Source organism: Peromyscus maniculatus, chromosome 23 (assembly GCF_049852395.1).
Source record: "Peromyscus maniculatus bairdii isolate BWxNUB_F1_BW_parent chromosome 23, HU_Pman_BW_mat_3.1, whole genome shotgun sequence".
NCBI lineage: Eukaryota > Metazoa > Chordata > Mammalia > Rodentia > Cricetidae > Peromyscus > Peromyscus maniculatus.
The window spans coordinates 27,518,901-27,542,103 of record NC_134874.1 but is presented as its reverse complement, the minus strand read 5'-3'; the positions used below and the strand labels follow the sequence as shown (position 1 = coordinate 27,542,103).

General features: G+C 51.7%; 1 protein-coding gene across 3 annotated transcripts in view; it reads right to left on the bottom strand.

Annotated features, from left to right (window-relative positions):
- Window positions 1–7,677: 7,677 nt before the first annotated feature.
- Srrm3 (serine/arginine repetitive matrix 3) overlaps window positions 7,678–23,203 on the bottom strand; it is a 71,050-nt gene continuing 55,524 nt past the window's right edge. For 2 of the 3 annotated variants that reach the window (XM_042267654.2, XM_076561224.1), the window contains 4 exons: window positions 13,993–14,339; window positions 12,960–13,184; window positions 12,736–12,873; window positions 7,678–9,355 (listed from right to left, as the gene is read on the bottom strand). In XM_042267654.2, the coding sequence (XP_042123588.2) occupies window positions 9,133–9,355; window positions 12,736–12,873; window positions 12,960–13,184; window positions 13,993–14,339 (933 nt within the window). In that variant the 3' untranslated portion in view covers window positions 7,678–9,132. Of the gene's footprint in view, window positions 9,356–12,239; window positions 12,319–12,735; window positions 12,874–12,959; window positions 13,185–13,992; window positions 14,340–23,203 lie in introns of all 3 variants that reach the window. The other variant, XM_076561223.1, reaches the window with a different exon arrangement.

Genomic DNA, 23,203 nt, shown 5'->3' with positions numbered 1-23,203 from the left:
AGACACGCTCTACCATGTCCCCGTCTACTTTTGTCTTTTTTTTTAAGTGTAGTATTTTATTTAAAATTTGTACGTGTATGAGTGTTTTGCCAGGGTGTATGTGAGAGCACTGTCTTCATTCCATGGGGGAAGAGGGTATCGGCTCCTCTAAAAGTGGAACCACAGACACTTGTGAGCCACCATATGGGTACCGGGAACCGAACCCTGGTCCTCTGCAAGAGCAAGAGCTCTTAATCTGCCGGGCAGTGGTGGAGCACGCCTTTAATCCCAGCAGTTGGGAGGCAGTGGCAGGGGGATCTCTGTGAGTTCGAGGCCAGCCTGGGCTACAGAGTGAGATCCAGGACAGGCTCCAGAGCTACACAGAGAAAACCTGTCTCGAAAAGAAAAAAGAAATTTCTTAATTTTTGAGCCACCTCTCTAGTTCCATGCCCCTCTTTTTTTGAAACAGGGTCTCATATAGCCCAGGCTGGTCTAGTCTGAAACTCAATTCCGTAGCAGAGGATGACTCCCTCCCCCCATTCCCCACCAGACAAGGTCTCTCTATGTAGTTCTGTCTGACCTGGAGCTCAGAGAGCTCCGCCTGCCTCGGCCTCCTGAGTGCTTGGATTAAAGTCCTACGTCACCATACCTCCTGACCTCATTCCCCCCTTCAATGCTGTTTATTGAAGGAGGGAGGAGGTCTTAAATATAGGCTTACAGCGCAATGGGAGGACCCCGGAGGGCAGAAGTTCACTCCGATATTTTACAATCTTGCATCTAAGCTGTTAACGCCCATTATGGAGGATACACAGACAAGGAGTTTTCCTTAAGCATTCAGGAGGGTGGAACCCCGCAGGGAATTAGCACAGGGAGGATATCAAGGTCAAGCTGACCTCAAAATTTTAATCCTCCTGTCACCACTTGAGGTTATAGGTATATGTCACAACACCCGGTTTTAGGTGCTGGGGGTCGAACCCAGGACTTACACATGCTAGGCAAGGCAAGCCCTCCATCAACTGAGCTCCTGCCCTTTCACCCCTGAGTTTCTTCTGAGATCTTCCCATCACTGGGTCCTGACCCTGCTCCTTGGCCCGTTTGCCTGCGCAGTCAAGCCTGTCCTCTTCCGTCGCTGTGATCCTGTGTGTGTCCACGTGACAACACATTATCCACAGATAGCATGACCTGACGCCTTCTTCTGACCTCCTCAGGCACCAGGCACACACACACCCAGGCAAAGCACTGGTACATATAAAATAAAATAAGTAATCTTTTTTTTTTTTTTTTTTTTTTTTTTTTTTGGTTTTTCGAGACAGGGTTTCTCTGTGTAGCTTTGCGCCTTTCCTGGAACTCGCTTTGGAGACCAGGCTGGCCTCGAACTCACAGAGATCGACCTGCCTTTGCCTCCCAAGTGCTGGGATTAAAGGCGTGCGCCACCACCGCCCGGCTTAAAATAAGTAATCTTAAAAAAATAAAATAAAATAAATTTGCCGGGCGGTGGTGGCACACGCCTTTAATCTCAGCACTCGGGAGGCAGAGCCAGGTGGATCTCTGTGAGTTCGAGGCCAGCCTGGGCTACCAAGTGAGTTCCAGGAGAGGCGCAAAGCTCCGCAGAGAAACCCTGTCTCGAAAAAACCAAAAAAAAAAAAAAAAAAAAATTTCTCTGCGTCACCACCGCCTGGCAATAAATAATAAATAAATAAATAATAATAATAAATAAATTTTAAAAAAGTCCCACACATACACCATAAACTGGCCCTGCTGGTATGTATGTGTATAAACCAGAGGGTCAGGAATTCGTATCAACTTGGAGGGTAGCTCTGGCTATATGAGACCTCCGTCTCAAGAACACCACAGCCAGCTCTGGGGGCATACGTGGTTAATGCCAGTGCTCGGCAGGCAGAGGCAGGTGGAGCTCTGTGAGATCTAGACCAGTCTACATATCCCGAGTTCCATGTCAGCCGGTACTACTTAGTGAGACCCTTATAAAAAACCAAACAAAACAGGACAAAAATTGAGCCGGAGAAATGGCTCAGCGCTTAAGAGCACTGGCTGCTCTTCCAGAGGACCGAGGTTCAATTCCCAGCAACCACAGGTAACTCACAACTGTCTGTGGCTTCAGTTCCAGGGCATCTGAGACCCTCATGACAATGTACATAAAATAAAATTAAATAAAATATTTTTAAAAAAATTGACTGGTTGCCGGGCGGTGGTGGCGCACGCCTTTAATCCCAGCACTCGGGAGGCAGAGCCAGGCGGATCTCTGTGAGTTCGAGGCCAGCCTGGGCTACCAAGTGAGCTCCAGGAAAGGCGCAAAGCTACACAGAGAAACCCTGTCTCGAAAAAACAAAACAAAACAAAAAAAAAAAAAAAAAAAAAAAAAAATTGACTGGCAGTGATGGTACACACCTTTAATCCCAGCGCTCAGGAGGCAGAGGCAGGCAGATCTCTGTGAGTTCGAGGCCAGCCTGGTCTACAGAGTGAGTTCCTGGACTCAGGGCTGTTACACAGAGAAATCCTGTCTCAAAAAAACAAAACAAAACAAAATCAAGAACAAAAAAAGAAAGAAAGAAAAGAAAAACAATCAACAAAACAATCAATATAAATGACTGTAAAGTGAAGAAGGGTACGGTAGGAACTCTCCAAACCAGGGAGATAAACAGTTCAGTCTTGAGATGAGTTTGGGTGTCCGCCAAGGCGGCCTTGAAAAGCAGTCTGGAGGAAGTTAGGGGCTCTGAGCCAGGGGCATCCTGTTTTGTGACTTGCTGGGTAGACGGTGACTGGGAGCCAAGTTTGTTGAATGAATTCACTTTTTGGTGATAGAAACAAGCTTGAGAGGGACCTGCTTCTGGTAATGTTCTAGAGAGGTAAGGAAGGATAAGGGATAGCTGTGGACGCAACCTGACTTACACTGAGTTACCTCTGGAGCCGGGCGGCGGTGGCGCACACCTTTAATCCCAGCACTCGGGAGATCTCTGTGAGTTCGAGGCCAGCCTGGTCTACAGAGTGAGATCCAGGGACAGGCACCAAAACCACCCTGTCTCGAAAAAAAAAAAAAAAAAAAAGAACCGAGTTTGATTCCAACCACTCATGTGGAAAAAAAAAACCCACAAAAAACTGGGCATGGTGACCTGTGCTTGTAATTCTGGTGGTAGGGAGGTGGAAACAGGATTCGTTAGTCTTGGAGGCCAGCCAGGCTACGCTCTGGGCCAATGAGAGACGGTCTCTCAAAAAACAAAGAGAATGACACCCGAGGAACGACACTCAAGATTGTCCTCTGGTCTCCACAGACACACACATGTGCTCTTCCGAATACATATACATTTACAACCCCTCCCCCAGCGAACACACACACACACACACACACACACACACACACACACACACACACACACACACACACACGGCTTCTTGCTCTTGTGGGTTGGAAGAGAAACGTTGGTGCGCTTCGTGTGAGCCCCGTTAGATAGTGATTGACCAAGACAGGAGTGAGTGGCTACACCCCCAAACCGTCAAGTCCCAGGCTCCAGAGCTTGGGGTGCCAAACATCCTAGGGAAGGTCAGTCCCTCCCAGTCTCCTGGCAACGGAGGCGGGGATGGACGTTTCCTGTTTTCGTGCTCTGATCCCGGTCCTATTTTCTCGGCACTGCAGGGAATAGGGCCGAGGGCAGGTTGAGGCTCAGTCCCCCAGGCACTGGGGCCGAGTTTCCTTGTCTTGCAAATAGCCCAGGAGGGCTCCGAGGACTGGCTGGGAGTCTGCGGCCGGGAGGTGGCCCCTAAACCGCCTTTCCCTCACTCTCTGTCGCCCTCTAGTGCCCTCACGCTGCCAACACCCTTATCTTTGGTCTCGGGCTTCTGGAATGGTTTCTTTGGCTTTTATTCGGCTACTCATTCAACAAACATTTCAAAGGTGCCTATATCGGCGTGGGGGTAGAGGGAAGACATTGCGTCTCCCTCAGACTCTCAGAGCTTTGGGGAGGGATAGGTATGTCCACGAGTGAACTGGTACAAGAGTCTGGAGCCCAAAGCAGGTGCCCAGGCGAATGCAGAGAAGGTAGCAGCTACTTCCCGGCATCTAGACCGCTCCAGAGAGGTTGGCTAAGCGGAGAGGGGAGGGATTGTGCAATGAGCTCACTTGGAGCTATGACGATGGAGACGGCCCGGGAGTCATCTCTGACAGCGATGGACTGAGGCAGAGGCGGAGATAAGGTTGGAATTATTGCAAGGTCTATGAACTTCTTGGTCATAGACCGGCAGGAAAGTTCGTGTCATTCATTTAGACAGCTGTGTCCCGAGGTGGGGACTGAGCTGCGTACTGGGGGTAGGGACACGGACTCAAGAACTGCTGGAGGGTGAGGGCTGGAGAGACCGCTCATCTCTAAAGACCGAGCACTGCTTGAGTTCAGCTCCGAGCACACGAGTCAGAGGCTCCATTTCCATATAATTCCATCTCCAGGAGCGCCAACGCCTTTTCTGGCCATGGGCACTGTATGCGCGTGCACACACACACTTTTTTAAATACTTTTTTTTTTTTTTAAAGAAATGTTTAGGGGATCAGCAATTAAATGAATAGCTAAGGGTGCATTTTGGAAATACCAATGTAATGGTGGTGGGAGGCATTTCCTGTTTCCTGTGACTGTTTGGTCTGGGAATCTGGCAGGATGAAGGTCTCTGTGCTTTCAAAGAAATAGTGGTAGTTGAGATGGCTCAGCAGGAGAAGGCGCTCTCCAAAACAAGCTTGATAATTTGAGTGTGATTCTGGGAACCCATGCGTAGATGGAAAGAGGGAGCTGACTCCACAGAGTTTGTCCTCGAGTGTCCACATGCACACTGTGGCTTGTGCTCCACCATACACATACAAATAATTTTTTTTGAGCCGAGGATTGAACCCAGGGCCTTGCACTTGCTGGGCAAGTGCTCTACCACTGAGCTAAATCCCCAACCTACAAATAAAATTTAAAAATAGAAAATAAGGGCTCGAGAGATGGCTCAGTGGTTAAGAGCACTTGCTGCTTTTGCAGAGGACTAGAGTTGAATTCCCAGCATCGACATGGTGGCTCACAACCATCCATAACTCCAGCTCCAGGGATCTGACCTTGGCAAACACAAGGCATGTGGTACACATACTCACATGCAGCCCAGACTCCCCCACACCGGGAATACAATAAATGAATTAAAAAACAGAAGAAAAAGAGACAAGAAATAGTAGGAGAGAAACCGTGTGTGTGTGTGTGTGTGTGTGTGTGTGTGTGTGTGTGTGTGTGTGTGTGTGTGTGTGTGTTGTGCTGAGGATTGAATCTAGGGCCTTGTACATGCTAAGCAAGTCTTCTACCACTGAGTCACACCCCAGCCCCTCACTGGGGGATTCTAGGCAGGTGCTCCACCACTGAGCCACACCCCAGCCCCTCACTGGGGGATTCTAGGCAGGTGCTCCACCACTGAGCCACACCCCAGCCCCTCACTGGGGGATTCTAGGCAGGGGCTCTACCACTGAGCCACACCCCAGCCCCTCACTGGGGGATTCTAGGCAGGTCACATGCTTAGCTCATTTGTTTCTTAATTTACCTAAAGGGCTAAAAAGCTGTCACTAGGGCTTCTTCAGACAACTTAGAACAGAGCTTCTGGTTATATCAGATGACCCTTCCAGTTTAGAGAGGAAGAAACAGGATAAAGGTTTATGTGCTGATAGGCTCTAGGGACTGGACACAAAGGACATTTCCCATCTTGTGGCTAACCTAGAGACAAGGAGCCAGCAGGATCATATTAACTCCACCCTCAGCCAAGATGGAGTGAGTGTGTGTGAGTGTGTGTGTGTGGTGTGTCAGGTTTTGTTTTTTTTTTTTTAAATATGGTGTTTGTCTGTGTAGTCCTGGCTGTCCTGAACTCGCTCTGTAGACCAGGCTGGCCTCCAACTCACAAAGATCCACCTGATTCTGCCTCCCAAGTGCTGGGATTAAAGGCGTGCACCACCACTGCCTAGCAATGGGTGTGATTCTTTTTAAAAGATGGCCTTGCCATGTAAACCCCAAACTGGCCTCCCACTCTCATCCTCCCGTCTCTGCCTTCTGAGCATTGAGCTTACACTCCACCAGCACCACCACACCCAGCTGGACCAATGTTCTTGATGAGGGGGCTCTGAAACACTTCCGAGTGTCTGTGAGAGCCAGGGTGATGTGGGCAAGGGCCTGTTCTCCCGAAAGGCGGGCTCTTCACTTCCGCCCCACTCCCAGGAAATGCTGGACTCAGCACAGGGCACAGTCTGGGGAGGCGGCTCTGGGTAAAGCGTCACTGAGCAAGATGAGGACCTGAGTGCGGACCCGCAGCCCCCACGTACAAGCCAGCTATGGTGGCAGTCACCTGTACCCTAGTGTAGGGAGGGCTGCGGGGATCTTTAGCCCTCATGCTGGGTGTGATGTGGTGAAGGGGGGGGACAGACCCCCAGGAGCTCGATGGCCAGTTGGTGAGCTCCAGAGTCAGTGAGAATCCCTGACTCTAACCAGGGTGGAGAAGCTTGAATAGAGGAAAGACCGTTCACGTTGGTCTTTGTCTCACACATACAGTGTGCATGCACACTACACACCACACACACACACTACATACCCCATACACTACATACCACACACACACTACACACAACACACTACACATACTATACACACAACACAATACACACCACATATACTATACACACCAACTACACACTACACACCACACACACTACACACCACACATACTATACACACCAAATACACTATATAAACCACACCTCACACACACTACACACCACACATCACACACTACACACCACACATACTATACACACCAACTACACTACACACACTATTTGCACTACATACACTTCACACCACACACACTACACATCACACACCACACACACTATACAACACACATCACACACACTACACAACACACACCTCACACACTGTACATACCACACACACTACATTACCACACACACACTACCCAACACACACACACACACACACACACACACACACGCAGAGGTTAAAATCCACCACTTTGAGACAAAGAAAAAAGGGAGAAAGAGGAGGAAGAGGAGTAGGTGGAAAAGGCCACCTAGGGCGTGGTGGCCCATGACTGAAATCCCAGTAATTAGGAGAGTGAGGCAGGAGGATTACCGAGAGTTCTAGTCTAGTCTGGTCTACCAGGCTAGTCAAGGTTACACAGTAAGATCCTGACTCAAATAAACAAACATGGACTAGCAAGACGGCTCAGCGGTCACTTGCCTGGAGACCAAAGAGTGCCCGGAGCTGGTTTCACGTAACCGTGGAAGGAGAGAACTGACTCCACAAAGCTGCCCTCTGACCTCCGCACACACGCGGTGTCACCACCCCCCCCAGTCTTACACACACACACACACACACACACACACACACACACTACATTTAAACAAACAGCCCACAAGGCCTCTGGGCAGACAGGAAGTTCTCATGGCTTCATCTTCCTCCCCACTCGAGCCTCAGGAGGCTATACAGTCTCCCACGTGCGGAGACAGGGGGCTGGACATGATGGGCCAGCGTTCCTTGATGCCACAATCACTGGGCTCTCAGGAGGAATGCGAGCCCCGCTCCGTCCTCCCAGGGACGGATCCCAGTCCTTCTCCCTCCTCCCTAATCCTCCCCCGAGGGTCGCAGTCACAATGACCCACTCAGCCTGTCATCCGGGCACCTAGTGTATTTATTACAGTCCAATTTTTTTCCCGCACTGCGGAGAAAGAGGGAAGGGGAAACTGAGAGAGGGTGGGAACCCGGATCAGACCCCAGACTCCCCCCTCCCCCACCAGAGCCCAGGGCATCTGCCCTATTGGGCCAAGGAAGACTTCGAGATCCCTGAGGGCCCCAGCAGGGGGAGGGCTGGGTGCCACAGAAGAGGGCCAGAGGGGGGGCCACTGCTTCCCCATCATGCTCCAGGCTGGGGGCTTTGGCTGGAACCCACCACTCCTGTTCCGAAAGCCCTGACCAACCCTGACCCATCAAGGCCTGGTAGCGAGTTCTCCCTCGGCAGGCTCCGAAGTGCTCTGCATGCTGGCCTAGGCTTGTGACCAGGAGCTGTCACGTGGCCCATGATTCCAACAGCAGTCGCTGTCTGTCTCCCGGCCTTGACCTGCCTCATCATCTAACTGCACTGTTTGGGCCCATGCTAAAAAAAATTCCCGGCTTTCTACCCGTGTTCTTTTTTGTCTTCTGACCTGAATCCCCCGTCTCTCTCTCTCCCTCACTTTTGAGACAGGGTCTCCTGTACCCCAGGCTGAATTCAAACTCACTATGTAGCCTAAAATGACCTTGAACTCCCGGTCCCCTGCCTCTACCTCCAGAGTGCTGGGATTACAGGCGTGCACCAGCATGCGCGGTTTTATACTGTGTTTGGGGTGGAACCCAGGACTTCATGCATGCTAGGCAAGCACTCTACCAACTGAGCTACGTCCCCAGCCCCTGAATCTCCGCCGTTGACTTCAGGGTTAGATACAAAGGTGGCCTGTGCCACCTCTTGTGCTGATGAAGGCCTGGGAGGTGTGGCCTTGGCCTACGGCTTGATGTGAGGGCCAGGGAGAGAGACGGGGCCAAGTGCCAACATCTCACCCTGCCTGGCAACACACCAAGAGTTAGGTGGGCCATCCTTCCCTTCTAGATCCGGCTTGCTTTGCCCTTTGCAGATTCATCCCGTGGGAGATAGAGGAGGGGAAGGTCCCGGGCTTGGCGCCCTCCAAGCTGTGCAGGGGTCCACTGAGCTGAGGTGAGGTGACAGCCAGCAGTGGACTCTTGTGCCGTAACCTGGCAATGGGCCCCAGGCTGGTAAGCTGGCCTCAGGCAGAAGGGGGGCACGGTGACCTAGTCCCTGTGTTCGCAAAGGCTCTTCGTTCCCTGGACGTGGTGGGTGGGCAGGGCATGGGGATGGGCACACTTTGGGGACAAGACAATTGGATTCCTCCTTGTGGGTGGGACACCCACCAAAGAAGAAGCTCTTCCCGAGTCCCCGCTTGCCCCGGTGCGGCCCCGCCCCCCACCCCGGGACCTCTGTAGCAGTCTGGGGGTACAGACCCCTCCTTCCCAGGTCTCAGGTCCCCAGCCTCTCCTTGTGCCAGGGCCTCCTAACCCCAGATGGGTCCGTCTGGACTTAGAAGCCCCCACTCTCAGAGCTGCTGTGGTAGCTGGGACTGCGGCTCCGGGAGGCGCTGCAGGAGCGGCTGCGCGTCCCGTGGCTGCGGCTGCTGTAGCTTCCGTGGCTGTGGCCCGGGCTGGGGCTCCGGCTGTGGCTCCGGCTGGAGTAGTCACCGCTCAAGCAGCTGGAGGAAGAGGAGGGGCTGGGTCGGTAGTAGGGGATGGGGCGCTTCCGGGCACTGGAAGAGAGAGAAAGGAGATCCTAGCCCACCCAGAGCCCCGAACTCTGCCCATCCATGGCTCTCACTCGCCTCTGTCCCCAGCATGGCAGTGGTAAGGGCTTCCTGCCTGTTTCCTCTGAGTCTTGGCCTCAGGGACAACTTCAGTTCCAAACTTCTGTGTCCTTTGCCAAATTCAAGTGGATTGTTCTTTTTTTTTTTTTCTCTCTTGTCTGCCCACAGGGCAAAAAGCCCAAGTTCATTATTGACCTGAGTATGTGCTAAGAAATATTTTCTGAATAAATGGGAGTTTATTGGTTTTTGGTGTGTGAGTGTGTGTGTGTGTGTGTGTGTGTGTGTGTGTGTGTGTGTGACTGCTGTTTGTTTTTCTTCTGTTTGTCAATGCTGGGGGTAGAAAGAAATCAGGACCTTACAAATACTAGTACCACTGATCTACACCCTGAACTTCATGAGTGAAACTTTCTTTTCTTTAAAAAAATAACTTATTGGGGCTGGAGAGATGGCTCAGAGGTTAAGAGCACTGACTGCTCTTCCAGAGGTCCTGAGTTCAATTCCCAGCACCCACATGGTGGCTCACAACCATCTGTAATGAAATCTGGTGCCCTCTCCTGGTCATACATGCTATATACAAAATAAATAAATAAATAAATATTTAAAAAAATAACTTATTATTATGTGTCTGTATGTGGGGGTATGTGCGCATGTGCAGGGGCCATGGAGAGCAGAGGTTGTTGGATTCCCTGGAGCTGATCCACACTGAACTTCCCATGTGTATTTTTGGGACTCTGAAAACTCAGGTCCTCTGAAAAGACAGTAAATGCTCTTAACCGCTGAGCCCTCTCTCTAACCCCAAACTTCATTTTATTTTTATTTTCTGAGGAAGGATTTATATAGCTCAGGCTGGCCTCACTATGTAGCCAAGGCTGACCTGAACTCCTGAATCTCCTGTTTCGACCTCCTGAGTGCTATAATCACAGGCATGTATCAGCACACCTGATTTCCTTTCTCTCTCTCCCTTCCTTCTTTTCTTGCTTTATTTTAGACAGAGCCACTATGAAGCCCAGGCTGGCCTGTCATTTCCAATCTTCCTGCCTCATCCTCCGAGTTCTGGGATCAGGGTATGTACGCACCATTATGTCCAGCAGGAATAAAACTTTTATTTTTGACACCGAGTTTCAGTTATCAAACTTCAAATTTACTGGGTAGCAGAAGGTGACCTTGAACTTCTGATCTTTCTGCCTTTAACCTCCTGAGTGTTGGGGTGCGGGTTTATCTCATGCGTTTTTGCATGCTGAGGACTGAACACTAGACTCCATGCGTGCTATGCAAACATTCTGTTAACTGAGCCACATCTATAGACCTTTGAATGAAGCCTTTAAATAGGGACAACTCACATCAAAAAGTCCAGCAATGGCTTCTTGGCTCGCAAGTACTATGGGCAAGCCCTGTTTTTCTGTCCCCTTATCCTTGTTCCAAATAGAATATATATATTGAGTGTGTGTGTGTGTGTGTGTGTGTGTGTGTGTGTGTGTGTGTGTGTTTTCCCCCCGAGACACAGAGGTCCCCCAGTCTTTGCCTCCCAAGTGCTGGGATTACAGGCGTGCGCCACCACTGCCTGAAGATTTAGATTTTTAAGTTCATTCAAAGAGAACCAGGAGGAGACCCTTGACCACTGCTGTCTGTGTTTCAGCCTCTCCCCCTTTCCCCTGCTCCACCCCAACCCTTCACTCAGCTACCACCCCCCACCTCCCCACCCCCGCTGGCCCGGAGTTAGTTTGAAGGCAGGAGGCTATGACCCAGAGAGAAGGAAAGAAAGTGGTTAAGGGGGTTATAATGCCCCATCACAAGGGTTAATTCTGAGGAAGAAAAACAGGTGTGCATTAGTGGGGGGAGGAGGCAGCCTGGGACCGAGGGGCCATCTTAGGACCCTCAGTGTATAGCTGGAGTGTGTAACCTGTCTGAGGGGCTATCTCTAGTGTGGTCTTAGACTTTAGTTCTAAGTAAAGGAGGAGTCCATACTGCTTTCTTGGAGACCCAGATTACTAAGGGCAAAGGAAAACTAATTTGAGATTCAAGAGTTGGAGTTAAAAAGATTCTTAAGGATTTCAGCTAATTATATACATCTGGCCACCGAGGTACATCAGTCTCCCCCAGGTTCCTCAGCAAGGCAGGGCAATGCTGGGCTCAGGGTATGGCAATCTATTCAGACTGGGGTAATTCTGGGCTGCAGAATGATTTTTAATTTTTGGTAGTAGGGATTGAATCTAGGGCCTCACAAACACTAGGCAGGTGCTCTACCACTGAGCCACACTCCAGCCCCTCACTGAGGGATTCTAGGCAGGTGCTCTACCACTGAGCCACACTCCAGCCCCTCACTGGGGGATTCTAGGCAGGGGCTCTACCACTGAGCCACACTCCAGCCCCTCACTGGGGGATTCTAGGCAGGGGCTCTACCACTGAGCCACACCCCAGCCCCTCACTGGGGGATTCTAGGCAGGGGCTCTACCACTGAGTCACACCCCAGCCCCTCACTGGGGGATTCTAGGCAAAAATTCTATCAATCTTTTTGTTTTGAGGCAAGGTCTTGCTACGTTCCTCAGGCTGGCCTTGAATTTTCACCCGCTCTGCTTCAGCCGACCCAGTTAGCCAGGATGGGAGACCTGAGGCACCAGTCCCAGCTTTAGGGTGATTTCACTGGCAGACTCAGACCCCTCCTGTCTTCCATCAAATCAGCCACACTCCTCATTCTGCATGGGGTTTCTCAGACAGCTTCCCCAGATACTAGGATCCTCTGCCCCCTCCGCCAATTCCCCAGGGTGCTGGGAGGTTAGTGAGAAAAGGAGACGCAGACGACGAACAGCGGACCACCACCAGACTAGCTCACATGGGCATCACTTGGGCTGCCTGTGGAGCCCGGTCCACACGGCCCCCAGCCTGGCCACAGGCCACGCAGCAGGAGGTTCCTTGAGATGAAGGAGAAAGTACATATCATTGAGGATGTGGTAGATACCGGGAGGGAGGGAGGGGCTCCAGATGCATGAATGGAATCTCCCAGAGCTGAACTCCATGCCCGTGCCTGGCCACCCCGACCCACGTACAGACCGGCTTGGGTCCATGGCACCCTTCCTTCCCAAGGTGTCTGATGCCCTGGCACCCTCATCCCTCCCCAAGTCTTTGATGACCCCTGAATCCACTAGTTTCTCCTCACTCAGCCCATCTCTCAGTTTGGACCCTCTTGGAAAACCCGCCTTTTTCCTGTGGATCAGAATCAGTTCACTCTAGAAGGTCCCCTTGCCTGTGAATCTTGACTCCCTGACATCCCTGGCCACCAACTAGAGTCAGCAGCCCTATTCCCGCCTCATCCCCAGGCCCCTTTGTACCTGGTGATGCGCCTTGGCTCCATGAAACTGGGCGAGTCACGGCGCCGCTTTCGGATCGGCGAGTAGCTGCGGGAGCGACGTCGGGTGCGGGCGGCCTCAGCCTCGGCATGCCTCGCACGGCCTTCGCTGTCCTTGTCCCTGTGGGACCCGCTCGTGGTGAGGGATCCCCGCCATCTGAGCCCCAAGCCCGGGTTCTCCGCCATCCGCCCCTTAGGGACACTTACCGGCCAAGAGGTTTCTTGGGCGACGGGGAGAGGCTGGGGCTGCGGGTCCTTTTGTCTGGGGAGCGTGAGCGGGATTTGGACGGTGAGCGGCTGGAGCTCCAGGACCCCGGATGGGGGCCAGGGCTGCGTGATGAGCTGTTCCCCTCCGGGCCACCCCGCCGGCCGTGCGCGCCTGGAGATGGCGAGGTGCTTGTGGGCCGCGCGCGCGGGGGTCGCTCCTTTGCCCTAGAGAAGGGAGCGTGGGGCAGGGCTCAGTGGCTGGCTGCGGGGCAGGAGAGATGCAGGTAGTGTGGGTGGCAGTGGGGATCCATGAGCCCAGCACAGAGGAAATGAGGCGTCAAAGGGACGAATTAGAGGTTTTATGTGGGTTAACTAACAAGGGAGGCTCCGTTGGAGGTGATGGGGGGATGCATGTGGGATGTCCAGCGAGAGGGATGAATGTGGGATGTCCGGAGAGAGGAAATGCATGTGGGATGTCCGGCGAGAGGGATGCATGTGGGATGTCCAGAGAGAGGGTTGCATGTGGGATGTCCAGCGAGAGGGATGCATGTGGGATGTCCAGAGAGAGGGCTGCATGTGGGATGTCCAGAGAGAGGGTTGCATGTGGGATGTCCAGATAGAGGGATGCATGTGGGATGTCCAGAGAGAGGGATGCATGTGGGATGTCCAGCGAGAGGGATGAATGTGGGATGTCCAGAGAGAGGGATGCATGTGGGATGTCCGGAGAGAGGGTTGCATGTGGGATGTCCGGAGAGAGGGATGCATGTGGGATGTCCGGAGAGAGGGTTGCATGTGGGATGTCCAGAGAGAGGGATGCATGTGGGATGTCCGGAGAGAGGGTTGCATGTGGGATGTCCAGAGAGAGGGATGCATGTGGGATGTCGAGAGCGGAAACTCTGCGTGGAGTAATCAGTGAAGGGTTATATGTGGGGTGATCACGAGGGCTGCATGTAGAGTGACAAGCGAGAGGTTCCGTTTAGGGGTGACAAGTGAAAGGGTTCCCCTGTGGTGTGCAGGCAGGGGGCCGGCTCACCTTTTCCCATGGCCGCTGTGGCCTCTCTCCGAGCCCGGTTCGGGCCCTGGACCCGGGGCGCCGCCACCTGACTCGCTGCTGGAGTGAGCTCCGCTGAGCGAGCGGGACGAGCCCCGGGGCGGCACGGGCTTGGCACGCCGGCGTCCCCTGCGGCGGGGCGCGTTGGCCGAGGATCGCGATCGCCGCCTCCTCCTCCGCCGGCGACGGCGCCTGGCCGCCCCTCCCGCCGCGCGGCCCCCGCGGCCCTGCGACGACGGCGCGGAGCGCGGGCTCTGGCTGTCTTTCCCACGCGCGGGCGGCGTGGGCGCGGCGGCCACCTTGTCGCAGGCCCGGGGCGAACTAGGCTTCTGACGGGGAGAGAGGCAGAGAAGGGCACGGAGGGGCGGAGAGGGGGCGAGAGAGAGGCCGGGAGGGACGCAGAGGGGACCGGAGCAGAGAGGGTTGCGGATGCAGAGGACAGACAGACACGGGGGGATGGGTGGGGCGGGGCAGTGAGGAAGCAGAGGTGGGAGGGGTGCAAGCGGGACAGAGAGGTGGAGAGAAAAAGAGGAGGGGTCGAGGGGGGAACGTGAGAGGGCAGCGGGGTGGGGGGAGAAAAGGAGAGAGGGCTTTCACCGGGCCTAGGCCGCGGGCTGCAGCCCTGGAGCATCGCACACACGGTTCCCGCGCCTGCCCTGCCTCTACCTCTCCTGAATGTTCACCTTCTGGCCTCAACATAGCAGACCATGCAAGGTTCTCGGCATGCATAACACAAGAGGGGCGGAGCGGTGGGGAGGGGGGCTGCGGGGGGAGGGGGGAGCTCCAGGATGGGGCACCAGAGGGGCTGGCATTGTCCTCGCATGGGGGACAGACGATCCCCCCCCGGTAGAGAGAAGAGAGAGGGACGACACTGGTACGTCAAGCCAGGGCCAGCCCACCAGGGCCAGGCTCCCCCCACCAGGGTCAAGGGCACGGAGGGGGCGGGTGTCACACGGCACACAGATGGGGGAGGGGGCAAGATAACTGAACTCAAAATTTAACCGAAGAAAAGGAGTCAAAACAGAAATAAAAAAGAAAACTAAAATAATAATAATAATATAATAATAACGGAAACAAACAAACAAAAAAAACCACAAATGTCATTATATACCCAAACCAAAATGATCTGCTGGGGAACCTGACTTTTTTTTTTTTCTTTCTGTTAATATTTGACTCTGTTTTGCGACCCTGCCGAGAGCTCAGGGGTGTTCAGTAGCTGACCAACTGTCTTTCTGTTTCTCTCTTTTCTTTTTCTTTTTCTTTTTTTTTTCATTTTTTTCTTTTCTTTTTTTTTTTAACGTTCTGATTTTTTTTTTAAGTCCCTCTTGGTTAACGTCCACTTACCAATAAAGTGGCACTTCCTCCTTTAGTAGGTGAGTTGTGTAAGAGAAGGGAAAAGCGTGGCAGCATAAGTTCATCATTAGAGTCACAAAAATGCAAGAGAGATAGAGAGAGAGAGAGAAAAACGCAACCACCCCAACTCTAGGCCCAAGAGGAGGCCGATTCACCTCGAGAGGACCAGCGATGTCCAGCTCCACGGGCCTCAGCCAGTGCTCTTGGCTGGCATCTGGATAGGGCTATTAATTTATTTTATCTTTTCCAAGAGTGAGTTAGGACCAGAAAGGTAACCTGTCACCATCCGAAGGTCCCTGGCTGGGAACTAGGAATCTGAGAGCCTACCACTACCTCAGCCCCATGAGACCCCTGGACAAATGAATTTCCCCAATCTAGGACTCAGTTTCCCCGTCCGCACAATGAGGGTTTGGCTTTTTGCTTCCCAATGTCTCTTCCAGGGTAAATAGTCCGAGATTCTCTGATTGCGCCCTCCCCAGCCTCCCCATCCACCCCTGCACAGAAGGACCCTGCTGACTTTGGGCCCCAAACTCGCAAGGGCAGATGGTACTATGCTGTTTACAGATCTGTCCCTGACACTTCCACAGCCACTATCCAGCCAGATCTGCTGCCTGTAACCTCAGGTTGGCTTGTTTGAGACAGAGTCTCGCTATGTAGCCTTGGCTAGCCCTCAGATCCACTGGCTTTTGCCTCTCAATGCTGAGATTAAAGGCATGCACAACCATGCTAGCAATGTACAACCATATGCACGGTTATCCTTGTATTCTCTTTCTTGACAAATCTCACGTAGCACAGGCCGCCCTGGAATCTAGAATTCAGTATGCAGCCCGAGGTGACCTTGGACTCCTGATCTACGGCTGCCACCTCTTAAGTGCTACGATTACAAATGCACACCACCATACCCAGCTTCTTTTGTTTTTAGACAAGGTCTTTCAATACAGCCTTGAACTTGAGATCCTTTAGTCTCGGTCCCCTGAATGCTTGGAATACAGGCATGTACCACCACATGGGGGCATAATCTCATTTTTTAGCATAAAACATGGCACTGAGTCCTTAAGACTTCTGGCAGAGGAAGGTAGCATTGGGCTCGCTAAGGGCCAGGGTAATCAGGGAGTTCCAGGTGCCAGGAGGGGTCTGAACTGAGTTCATTCTGCTGTCCCCTTGACTCATCCAGGGTACCTTGCAGTCACCGATAACAAAACATGATTTCCTTTGCCTGGCTCTGGATGCTTCTGGCAGAGGGGATCAGGAGCCCAGACGTCTCTCTCTGAAGGGCTCCATAGAGCTCAACAAAGACCTAGAGCCAGGCAGACCCCACTGCTGGCAATGTACCTCCAGTTAGTGATCAGTGGCTGAGCAATCAATGGATACTAGCCGTTGCCGGTGAGGACACCGTGGAGTCAGTGAGGCCATGAAGACTTCTCTGAGGAGAGCTGCTCTGTTTCCCAAAGTAGAGGCAGGCAGAGGTGTCCAGAGTGGTATGATCTGGTAGTCGCTTGCTCCGCAGAGCGGCCTTCACTTCCTGATCAGCTTTGGCTAGGGGAACTGGAGGCTTTATTTTTGCTTTATTTTAGACAAGGTCTCGTATAGCTAAGGCTGGCCTGGAACTCTGAACTCTTGATATACTTGAACCTCTGACTCTCCTGCCTTCACTACTTGAGTGCTAGAATCACAGGTGTGCTTATGCAGTGCGGGGGATCGAACCCAGGGCTTCATGAATGCTAGGCAAGCCGAGCCATATCCCCAGTACCGTTTTTTTTTTTTTTTTTTAATTCAGGCAGGGTCTCACGTAGCCCAGGCTGGCCTCAAATTCTCTATGTAACCAAAGATAATCTTGAACTCCTGAAAATCCCTATTTCTGCATCCCAAGTGCTGGATTACGTGCCCAGATTATACCATGCCCAGTTGTAAAGGTGGTTTCATTCTCAACTGACATCCCCACGAGAACCCTCTGCTCTCCTCCCCACCCCCAAGCAGACAACCTCTCACAGTCCCTAGTCTGTACCAGGGTTCTCTCATTGAATTTCCTTCTAGAGAAAGACTCCAGGATCTTCAAATGCATCGTATGCCCAGGATGGTCAGCTTGTTAAGTGAGCAGATATCAGGTAAGGGAGCCTCAGGAACAAATGCATGGTAACCCACACCTCAGGGTCACCACAGACCCCTCCTTTAAGGCTACTCTGGTCAGGGGAGGCAGCGAGGCCAGTGGTGAAGGAGTGCATATTGGGATCAGGAGCACACTCTGAGTGTCTGAGCTAAAGACCTGACTCAAGGCATGAACAGGGTCAAGGAGAATGATCGAGTCCATGATGCTCCTTTCCACAGACACGCAGGAACCCCTTCCCTCCTTTTCCCCTGTCAGTACGAGAGGTTGAATCCACGGCCTCACACATGCGAGGCAAGTTGCTCTCTCGCTGAGCTACAGTCCCAGCTCCCCCTTCCTCACTTTTAACAGGATTCCATGTAGGCCAGTTAGGGCTCAATGTCTCATCAAAGTTGACCTTGAACTTTTTAAATGCTTTTCTTTAAAACTAAAAAGAAAGAAAATCTTTTGTGAAGACGGACTCAATCCAACCCGAGGGTGGCAGAGGGTGGTTGCTTGCCCCCGAGACTGTCACCCCACTGCTGCTTTGGTGGACACATGCTGCCTGACATTGAACTTCTGTCCTTCCTGTCTCCACCTCCACGAGTGCCAGCATTACAGACATGAACCACCATGCCTGGTTTACGAGTTCTTTGGCTTATAACTCAATGTCTCGTGCATGCTAGGCAAACACCGGCAATGAGTTACATCCCCAGTCCCATGCAGAACCGTCTTGACTTCACATGTCTCGTACTGGAGGAGGGGTAGGGTGTTAGGAATGGGAAGGGCCTGCACTGGATAGCTGGACACTCCCAGTGTGCTTCTGTCCCCAACCATTGAGGTTACAGCCAAGATTGTGGCTTCCTACCTGGTAGGTCTTCAAGTCTCAGTTCCCTATCACTCTCCTCTGATTCCTTGAGAGCCTACTGACCGCCCCCTAGCCCAAGAAGAACCCCTTGAGGGATCCAAGTTGATTATGAGAGTTTATGCTGTCTCATACTAGATGGGTTCTGCTTCCCCACTGATAAAACGAGGATGACCAGAATCTCTGTTGGGTTGGTCTATAAAGGGATTGGCTTCTCTGGCTCCCATTAGACTACAAGGATCAGAACAAGGAAGAAGGCCTGGGTCAGATGAAAAGGGTCCAGTCCCCTCCATCCCAGGACTGCAGAGACGTGAGGATGGTGCTGTCAGAGAGTCCTTGGGAGAGGCCAGCTGCCAAGAAATGGTCACCAGATCCTGCCAGAGGCTGGGCTCATCCTTGGCTTGGCTGGGCCTCATTCTTCCTAGGGGTTGAATGAAAGCCAGGGGATATGGAATTTCCTCTTTCTTTCTTCCTTCCTTCCTTCCTTCCTTCCTTCCTTCCTTCCTTCCTTCCTTCCTTCCTTCCTTCCGTGTGTTTTGTGAGTGTGTGTGTGTGTGTGTGTGTGTGTACATGCAGAGGACAACTCGAAGAGGCTGGTTTTCTCTTTCTACCGTGTGAGTTCCAGGAACTGATGTCAGGCCACTGAGCTATTTGGAGGACCCAGGGCTAGTCAATTAAGCGAGGCAGGGTGACCAGCAAGCCCAGGCATTGTTCTGCATCTGCCTTCCCAGATCTGAGATTAGAAACGCAGGCCACCATCTCTGGCTTTCTAATGTGGGTTCTGGGGCTTGAACTCATGTCCCCACGATTGCCAAGCAAACACTTGGTATACTTGTAATTTTCTTGGCTCTGCTAGTGACATCATTTTTTAACTTGTGTAAGAAAGATGTGAGGGTCAAAGGGAACAATTGAAGGACGGAGAGAGGGGACAGTGTGATGGACAAAGGCAAGGAAACACTGGACTGCTTTGCCATTGTGTCCCCCACGGACCCCAGGACTGATGCCTGCTTGCCTCTGTCTCACTGTTTTCCCTTGTTAACATCCAGGAAGTCGTGAAGGGTGGAGTCTCCAAGTTCTCATCTGGCTGGGACACTTCACCCCTTCAGACTAGCAGCCCTTGTCCCCTGCGAAGAACAACTTTGTCACCTCCCTTCCAGCGAGCACCATCCAAGATAGCTGCCGCGCTCTGAGGAGCCAGCTGTCCTGACCTTCCCTGGGATAAACAGGAGAGAGGCATCTAACCCTTCCCTTGAAGTTGAAGGTGGAGGGTTACCAGACCTTGGCTATTGGGCTATTGGGAGCTCAAAATTCCCTGGCTACCTTCAGGTAGAACAGGAAGTGGGAGGAAGAGGGTGTGTGTGTGGGGGTGTCCTGAAAGACCCACTTCTGATGCTGGCACTTCCCAAGCAGCTAGCTGAGCACAGGAGTGGCGATCACAAGTCTCATGCGATATAATGCTTACTCCTCTCAGAGTTACTTTGGCCATAAGCGATTGTCCCTTCCAGATCGTTCTGCACCAAGGGACACCATTGAACTGTTCCAACTCAGAAGTTCAGAAGAAGAAAAGACACCGGGTTCTTGGAGGAGCCCCTGTTCTGCGGGTAGGTAAACTCTGATTTTATCCCATTCTGAAATCACCCCGGAGAGTTTTGGCCCAGTAAGTTCTCAAAGTTTAGTGCCTGCTCCAGACTCTCTGAACCACTCCATTACCACATCTGACCACGGAGCTGTGAGTCCCAGTGGTACTAATGCCCGTTGGTGTCCCAGACCCTGAAGCTTGTGCCTGCGAGCTCCATTGTGCTGTCATAAAAGGAGCCGGTCTAAGTCTAGAGTTCAGCCTGGCCTAGTCAGCCCCAAAGGGTTCAGTGGGACTTAACTTTGAACTTGACCCTCAGCCAGAAATTCCTTCCAGATCTGGAGGCCAAGAGGTTGTCTATGTGGGTCCTAGAGGACTGGAGTGTGTGTGAGCGTGTGTGTGTGTGTGTGTGTGTGTGTGTGTGTGTGTGTGTGTGTGGCCAAAGCCCCTAGCTAGAAGCTGGCAAGGATGAAGGTTGAGGGTTCAGCAACCACGCCAGACGGTAGCCACCAAATTGGCCCCCAGCACACAGTACAGGAAGACACACAGAGACTGAATGTTAAATCACACACAAATGCGTTCAGCCAACAAAATGAGGATGAGAGTGAAGGAGGGCTTGGGGACCAGGATCAGAAGCTGGAGAGGAAGAAGCAGAGGCAGGGGAGGGATGGGAAGGAGAGGAAGGATGAACCTGCAGAATCATCCGCGAGGGAGAGTGACAGAAGCCAAACCATAGACCAGGGCACAGCTAGGTGGTGGCTCGTTCGGAGAAAGGGCAAATGAGTGAAAGATTAGTTAAAGAAGGAAAGAGAAAATAAAAAAACACCCAACCCAGAGCAAAGGAGGGGGGGGGGAGAGAGAGAGAGAGAGAGAGAGAGAGAGAGAGAGAGAGAGAGAGAGAGAGATTGAAACTAAGCAGGGGAGCAGACTTATCTGACATGAGAGAAGAGGAAGTGCGCAGCTGAGCTGGGGTACCTACCTTCTCAGCGGTCAGGGACAGGGATGCAACGATAAAAAAGAAAAGAAAAGAAGGTCTCTGCACAGGGAATGCAGGACAATGGTGAATCCAAGTGGACCCCTGCTCTGAGCCAGCAGAGGGGGGAACAGTCTGCCCTGTGGCTTCTGGGTATCGCCTCAGGGATGGAAGGGGCCACTCTGTTAGAGTCATTATTTATGTATTTTAATGTCTTTAACTACAGGCTCCAGTAGCCAAGCTTTCCTTAATTCTTCACGTACCAAACTCCCCAGAGGACACGCATGCAGCAGCTAATGAATGCAGAAACTATAGATAGGGTGGATAGGGGAGGGGCTTGGGAGAGAGGTCCAAACCAGGAGGGGAGAAATGGAAAGAGAAGATAGACCGGCATGGAAAGATGGAGTGTGTGTGTGGAGGGGGGGAGGGGCGGGGGGGGGATAGAAAGGCAGACAAAGAGCAGAGAAAGGCTGGTTAAATGAGGCCAGTGAGGGAGGCTGAGGAAGAGGGGAGAGGAGCTGCATATTTAAAAGGAAAAACAACCACTTAAAACGATCAGTTTAGAACATGGCTCTCGCCTCTCAGATTAGCCCCGTGGGTTCCCTCTAACTTCATTTTATTTAACTGCTTTTTGAGACAGATGCCCATGTAGCATAGGCTGTCCTTGAACTCACTATGTAGTTGAGGCTGGCCTTAAATACCTGATTCTCCCGCATCGACTTCTCAAGGGCAGGGATTACAAGTGTGCACCACTATCCCCCGATCTCACATGGGATCCGATCCAAGGCACACACTACCGGCTAAGTCCTCATCTATAACTCTGTCCCTTTTCTTCCTAGAGTGGTTGAACCACACGGGTAGACCAACACTCTGTTACTGGGCTACATCCCAAGTTGTCTTTTTTTTTTTACTTTTGCTTTTGCTTTTCTTTCTCAGTCTAAGTTACCAAGAGTGACCTTGGCTGGTCTTGAACTTGCTATCTTCTTTCATGAGCCCTTCCAAGTGCTAGGATTCCACGTGGACACCACCAGGCATGGCTCTGTTTTTCAGTGGAGGATTGTCTGGAGCAGAGACGCCAGGGGCTTGTCCCCAAACTAGAGCAGTGCTTCTGTCTATCCTAGACTGTCTGGCTTAGACAGCTTTACCTGAGTTAAACTTGCGGCTGCCTTCAGACCCCTCCTCCAGGCTTTCTAAGGAGCAGGCGCCTGACAGTGGCTTCCCCTTCCTGTCCACAGAATCCAATTAGTAACACAGGACAAATCCCTTCTCTCTGCTTCTCCAAAGGTTCTCTGCAGACTCAAACACCGGTGTTGTTAATTTAAAACTTAAGCTAATTCTGGTATGTTCCCGGGGGTTAACAAGAGAGCTAGCTGCCCTTCCTTACTTAGTGGGTGTTGTTGGTATGGCTGCTGTTTGTATTGGAGTTGTGTTCCCTTTTAAATTCTGATCACAAGAGAAGAAAGTATATAAAGATATGAGCATGACTATGTAGACTTGAAATTCAAACATCACCTCTGCACTAGAAGAAAGGCTTCCACAGTAACAACACACAAAAGCAAAGTTCTAGAACACAGAAGAGAGAGAGAAAAGGAAAAACAAAACCCCAAACAAACCCAGAAAGATAGCTTGCATTTTGGTACATTACAAGATTGTTTTTAAATAAAGAAAAAGGAAATACAAACAAAAAAATAAAAAAAACCAAAGTAACAGGAAAAAATGACATAAACTCCCCCACCCTCAGCTAAACAAGATATGGAATTATAGTATTACCACGTTTCAAATGGGAGGCTAAAAAACAAACAAACACATAGGTGGGGTTAAAAAATGTTGAGCTTCTCTTTTTTCTGTATCTTTCTCTCTCTTTTTCTTAAAGGTAGTGTCGTAAATTCTTTCCCCCAGTACTTATACCCCAAAACTTTTTTTTGAAATGCTGAAGGCTATTGACCCCCCAGCCCTCCCTCCATCTCACCTTTCTGGGTACAGGAGAACCAGCCTCTTTATCACCCCACCACCACCAGCCTTTTTTTTTTTCTTTTAAAGTAAAAGAGAGGATCTGAGTGTAGGTTGGAGACCTGGAATGTTTAAAGTCTCAGACTGTGCAGGATGCAAAGGTGAGGGATAAGATTCTGAGCTATGCTTTGTGATGAGTAAACAATGTGCTTGGAAACCCCCATGGCAGTGTGAAGATGGAGTCCTGTGTGGGCAGGAGACTCACCGCCATCTAGTTACTGTTGCCATTTTGTCTGCACCCCCCCACGTCTAGTTACTGTATCCCTTTTGTTCACACATGTGCAGGACCCTTGGGAAGGGGCAGTTGGTAGATTTCCAGGACCCCACAGAAGG